This window comes from Zingiber officinale, chromosome 2A, assembly GCF_018446385.1.
Source record: "Zingiber officinale cultivar Zhangliang chromosome 2A, Zo_v1.1, whole genome shotgun sequence".
Taxonomy (NCBI): domain Eukaryota; kingdom Viridiplantae; phylum Streptophyta; class Magnoliopsida; order Zingiberales; family Zingiberaceae; genus Zingiber; species Zingiber officinale.
The window spans coordinates 93817371-93823622 of NC_055988.1; the positions used below are offsets into that span (position 1 = coordinate 93817371).

The 6252-nt window shown below is 40.3% G+C and overlaps 1 protein-coding gene across 3 annotated transcripts; it reads left to right on the forward strand.

Moving 5' to 3' along the window:
- The first annotated feature begins 2066 nt into the window (after window positions 1–2066).
- Window positions 2067–5825, forward strand: LOC122041574 (65-kDa microtubule-associated protein 6-like). Of its 3 annotated transcripts, none has more exons than XM_042601300.1 (12): window positions 2067–2511; window positions 2747–2950; window positions 3229–3486; window positions 3683–3898; window positions 3975–4130; window positions 4194–4353; window positions 4452–4603; window positions 4680–4767; window positions 4858–4931; window positions 5020–5094; window positions 5183–5518; window positions 5624–5825. In XM_042601300.1, the coding sequence occupies exons 1-11, from the start codon at window positions 2443–2445 to the stop codon at window positions 5510–5512; spliced, it is 1782 nt and encodes a 593-aa protein (XP_042457234.1). In that variant the 5' UTR covers window positions 2067–2442; the 3' UTR covers window positions 5513–5518; window positions 5624–5825. The 3 variants fall into 3 exon arrangements, with proteins under 3 accessions (XP_042457234.1, XP_042457235.1, XP_042457233.1); XM_042601301.1 differs by having other exon boundaries at window positions 5628–5825; XM_042601299.1 differs by having other exon boundaries at window positions 5183–5825.
- Window positions 5826–6252: the final 427 nt, after the last annotated feature.

The window sequence follows — 6252 nt, forward strand, 5'->3', positions numbered from 1 at the left end:
GCATGCAGGGACGGAACTAGGAATTTCATATCGAGGGGGCAAAATGTATGTGTTTATATTGAGGAGAGGCGACCATGTCGTTACCTCCCATTCACCTCTCTTTCATCCCATATTCCTATACTTCATACACTTCTTATACTTAAAATTGAGAGGGGGCGATCGCCGCCATCCCCCCCCCCCTTTACTCCGTCCCTACATGCATGTAAAAAAAAGGAAAGAAAGGAGAGAAAAATAAGAGAAAATGCATGCATAAGAGAGAGAGGAGAGAGTGTTGGGGATCAGACGGCTGACTAAAAGGGGGGTTAGATAGATGACACCCTCAATTCATGATTTTTCCTATACTTGTTAATTACACAGTGGAATAATACAAAACAAACAAGTTAAACACTAAAGGAAAGACAAGCTGCTGACACGCTTGATTTACGTGGTTCAGAGATAACTTACTCCTATTCTACGGCTATCTGTAATGTGAACAATCCCTATGATCCTTCGGTGAATCAAGCCCCGTAACTCCGGCAAGCACGAACTCCTTCTAGCTCGATGGAGTAAACCTCGGACAACCTTGATCAATACACCACACTACAATCATAGCTCAAGGTAGACTACTAATAGGGGTTAACCATCTCAATTTCATCAACCTTAACCAAGCTTCCAAGCCTTGGTTATATAGGTCACAGGTTGAAAAACTCCGCCTACTAGTCGACTGGTGAAAGTGTAAGTCGACTTCCATTTGTGGAATTTCGATCGTTACATCTTAACGACTCGATACCAGTCGACTGGTGAAAGTACCAGTCGACTTCTCCACACTGGCCGAGCGAACAGAAGCATTCTGTTCGCTCCCAGCCGACTGAACCAGTTAACTGATGAAAGTACAAGTTAATTGGTACTCCGAGTACAATCTCTCAGTATTTGGACCCTCATCCTTACAACTCACTTGACTCTTCGTCGCAGTCTTGACCTCTTGCTTTCAAGTTTATTTTCTTTGGTTCTCGTCCCTTAGATGTATTCAAGCCCGTGACTTGTCCCAACGCCAACCTTCGCGTATGCCTCGAAGTCGCTTCCCTCGGTTCTTGTCCTTGTTACCTTGTTTACGGTCCCTCAAATATTACATCCTTCTCTGAATCTGAAATCATCAAACTGAATCATATGTATATCTTATAAATTTATATACTCACATACACATATCAATTGATATAAAGATAAATTTAATTTAAATCGTTTGTCTAAATCATTAAACCCATGGTCACCGTTTTAAGAAAAGATTGCTTAACAGAGATGAGAGAGAGACCAGCAGAAGAATAGTAGAGAAAATAAAAATATAAAGTAAGTCAGATTTATCAATAGAATATAGAATAACAAATATACGTAAAAAATTATATTTTCATGTGGCAAAAAGGTGATTCGTTCGTCCCCAATGCTCCCACCAACCCGTCCCTAGATCAACACGGAAGAGGTAAATCACGGGTGACTATTAACCATTAGTACAAATGACTAAGACATAGGGGAGGTTATGCTCGGTCATGCCGAGTTTCGACCTCAAGACTTCATATGATAACACCCTATGTTTTAATCATCGCACCGCGCCCGAGAGACGTAAAAAATTATATTCTCAGTAAATACTAAATTAATATACGTCTTTTGATCCATTCAAAAATTTTAATACCTCATTTAGGATGATTTAACATGACGATGGAATATGAATATTATATTGTTAACCAAAGTACCACGTATTTACGGTCCATCTTTAATTACGATATATTTACAAAGATAGGTATAATTATTATATAAATATTTTTTAATTTATTCGGATCATCAACTGAAAATTTATATAGAGTCGAATCCGTGACACAGATCCGGTGTTACCTGCTTCATTGGAATGAATCTGATATTGTTGATTGATTTTTGAAGAGCATTATCAGAGGCAATAGATTATTAAGTAAAAGATTCGGCTTGTGGTAAAAATTTAATCCAAAAAAAATGTTTTTTACCGTGTTTCCATTGGCAGTTACAAAATGACAGTCTCACTCCCACACATGCTCGGTGGTGGTGTTCCCAGTTCACCAATAAAAGTTGCATTTTTATGGTCTCCCTTGTTTGGCTTTGCTTGCTGCTCTGTGCAGGAGTGGAAGTGGAGCTGCTGCTGCATCTGCGTTTGCTCTACTCGCCGTCGACTTCGAGGCTCAAGCCCCGTAAGGCCTCTCCCTTTCCTCCCCAAAGTTGCGGCCTTTAGCTGCTTCTCCTCTCTTCTCCAGTCTGTCCGTCGCCGCGCCGACGAAGTCGAAGCTGGGTCGAAGGAAGCGCTCCGTTGTTACTTTAAGAGCTACGGTGATGCTTACTTGAGTTCCTGCTGTTGTTTGGAGGCGGAAAGGCGCCAGCTTTCCTCTTCTGTCTCGCTTCTCTACTGCTGAGAGAGACAAAAAAGGGGCGCGGGAGGGAGCGGAAATGGCAGGCGGCGTGCGGACCAGTATCAGCTTGGAGACGACCTGCGGCGCTTTGCTCCAAGAACTCGAGGTGCGAATCTCCCGTTATATGCTTCACTGTGGAAATATGTTTTCTTTTCTTTCGTTTCTTCTCGTTCTCGATTAGTTTCGACTCTACTAGGGTTTCGACGTGAGGATTATGGCCATTGATAGATTCTTCTTCAGTTTCATTGATTCTTGATGCGAAACCCTAATCTAGAAGTGTAGACATTTTTTAGGGTTTGCCTCAATGCTTGTGATGCTTACTGTAATTCTTGCAATAACAGCAAATATGGACCGAGATCGGCGAGAGCGAAGAGGAGAAAGATCAGATGCTGCTGGAGTTGGAAAAAGAGTGCATGAAAGTGTACCAGAAGAAGGTCGAGGAAGCCAGGACCGCACGGGCACGACTCCATCAATCTCTGGTTGCCAAAGAAGCAGAGCTTGCTTCGCTCACGGCCTCACTTGGCGAGCAAATTGTGCATCTGAAGGTACTACCATATCAATGTTTCTTCATCAATAGCTAGCAGCAAAATCATAGCATGAGTTGTTACTCAAATTGGCTTTAAGATGCTTAAGAGTTAGGAGTGGCATGAACATATGACTGATAATTTCGATTGATATGTTACTCAAACTAACTATAAATGTAATAAAGGATGGATCGGTGGGAGGAAAAACTGATCGGGACAACTTCGAATCATGTCTGGGATTATCTTTGTTACTTACATGTTTAGCTTTTGCTGATCTCTACTTGATGTTCTGCACGCAGATAGGGAATTCAACATCGCTAAAGGAAAAACTTGGCCTACTTACTCCACTTCTAGAAGATCTCACTGCAAAGAAAGAGGATAGGATTAAACAGTTTTCTGATTTACTGTCTCAGATCGAGAAGCTCAATGCAGAGATTGTAGGGTTTAGTCGCTGCTGTGATGCTGCGGGTGACACTTTCAAGATTGAAGAACATAATTTGTCAACAAGGAAGCTCGCTGAGTATCAAGCAAAGCTACGGAATCTCCAGAAGGAGAAGGTATTGCTTAGTTGTGATCGACTTCTATTAACCCTCTAACCCTACATTTGAAGAAAATTTTGCTAATGATGTATCAATCAAATGGAGTAAATCATTGATGGATATAGAAAATTGAGGAAGTTTATCATTATCCTTCTCGATTTTACTTAATCAAATTAGATTTGACATTCTTGACCAAGTTTTTTACTGCTTCCAGTCTGATAGGCTTCACAAAGTGATGGAGCAAGTAAACGAGGTGCATTCTTTATGCGGCGTGCTTGGAATGGACTTCAGGACGATAGTTGAACAAGTGCATCCAAGTCTTTACGAGATTTGTGTAGAGCGGTCCACTAATATTAGTGACACGACGATAAAGGGTCTCTCAGAAGCTATTCTTAAACTTAAAGCTGAAAAGAAGATGAGAACTCAAAAGGTATATATAGAGTGCTGCAATTTCGACTTTTTGTATAATTGCTAGTTGTATGTCTTTATTTGATTATGGTGTGCAGTTGCAAGATGCTGCTAAAACACTTTCGGAACTGTGGAATCTTATGAATTCATCTGAAGAAGATCGAAAGCCATTTGAAGTGGTAATGAACATGCTTGGACTTCCTGAAGTCGATGTTACGTGTTCGGGTGTGCTCTCAATGGAAACAATCAAGCAGGTGAGAGAGTTGTATTCAGACATGTTAAGCTGGTGAACTACTTAATTGATTTTCATTTGACAGATAGAAACCGAGATTGATAGGCTTACACGACTAAAAGTTGGTAGAATGAAAGAACTTGTTTTGAAGAAGAGGTCGGAACTAGAAGAGATATGCATAAACACGCACATCGAACCAGATGTGAGCACGACACCTGAGAAAGTCTGTGCACTGCTAGCTTCTTGTACGAAAATGCCTTGTCATTTTATTTTGTCGTATCAACATAATTACTGGCATATGCTTGTCTAACTCGCAATGTCGATGAAAATTCTATTCATCTAGGCCTTGTTGATCCTTCAGAACTCCTGGCGAACATCGAGGCACAAATTACAAAAGTTAAAGAAGAATCTACGATCCGGAAAGAAATCATCGACAGAGTAAATAAATGGCTCTTGGCTTGTGAAGAAGAAGACTGGCTTGAAGAATACGACAAGGTTGGCATTTTGCATATCGAACAAATAATACAAGATCATGTCATAACTGAAAGATTGCTGGTTCTGATGTTCGCAGGACGCCAACAAGTACAGTGTCGGTCGAGGTGCTCATCTGAATCTAAAACGTGCAGAGAAGGCGAGAGTCACTGCCAGCAAAATTCCAGGTACTTTTTGGCTGAACCATCACCATATATAGATCAATATACCCCACAAATTAATTAATATTGATTCCATGGCGATCTTCTTGCTTCTAGCTATCGTCAATGGTCTAACAAACAAAGTATTTGCTTGGGAGGATGAGAGAAATTCAGCTTTCCTGTATGATGGGGTAGGATAAATTTCCCCTTCTACTACGAGATTTCAAAGGGAGTGAGTTTTGTTCGTAAAGTTTTAAGTGTTTGTTTCACTTGCTCTAGGTGCGCCTAGTGTCGCTTCTCGAAGAATACAAACTTAAAAGACAACTAAAGGAAGAGGAAAAACGACGAGACAGGGTATCTTCTTGGTTCTTATAACTAAGGCCTAAGATTTTCACAATTAATTGTACTCGGTGCTGGCAAGTAACTGTATTCGCTACTGCAGGAGCACAAAAAGTTGCAAAATCTACTTCTCACCGAAAAGGAAGCAGTTTACGGATCCAAACCGACTCCGAAACGCAGCAATAGTTTGAGAAAGAACGGAAATGGCAATGGCTTCATGACTCCTTCACCCCGGCGGAATTCTGTTGGCAGTGCAACTCCTGAGGTACTCACACCGCGCTCACACTCGGGGCGCTACAATAGCTACTTCAAGGAGACACGGAGACTATCTGCTGCTGTTCCACTGAATTTTGTCGCCATCTCTAAAGAAGATGCGGTACCTTCGTTTGCATCAGTTGCAGGTTCAGTTGCTGGGTCTCCGCCGCGTAACTAACTCTAGGTTTGCTGATCAACAAACATTAGAGTCATGCATTAGTAGCGCGATACTTGTTGGTGAATTGACCATCTATGGGCGATTAACTTCTGATCCTATCTTTTCTTGTAGGAAGAAATCAGCTTGGTCTTTGCGTTGCGACAGTGATTGGATTAGAGCTAATGAGTTCGATTGTATTTCGTTACGGTAGAATTTTTTTGTTGATGGTTGAGATTTAGCGGGGGTTGTAAAACTTACTGGTTAGAATGTGGATATAGGAACTAACTTTGGAGTATTCACTAATCCTTACGGTTGTAGATGGTCGTTCCGAATAGATTCAGCATTCGCAACCGTGATGCTAATTTCCTATAACTTATTCTAAATATGTTATAGTAATTACTGGATAGTTTTTATAAGTAGTAGTTACCGGAAAACTTTTATAAGTTATAGTAATTACCTGTAGTTACTATAACAGTGCTAGATCAAGAGTATATTTTTAAGATAAATTATTAAAGAAATAATAATTTTATGTATTTATTTATTTTTGAAAGAGTAATTTGGACACTCTTACAATTGCCCTGGTTGTTAGGCAACTCCAAGATTTGAGTGAAGCAAAGTGTTGATCACAATTTAGAAACTGACTTCCCTCAAGCAGTTACCAAGGCCAGTGAATAAATAACTATAAATTTGAAATTAAATAAATAAAATCTCTTTCGATTCAATTTTGTAATTTTCGTTTTACCTTTCTTTTGTGTTTTCAG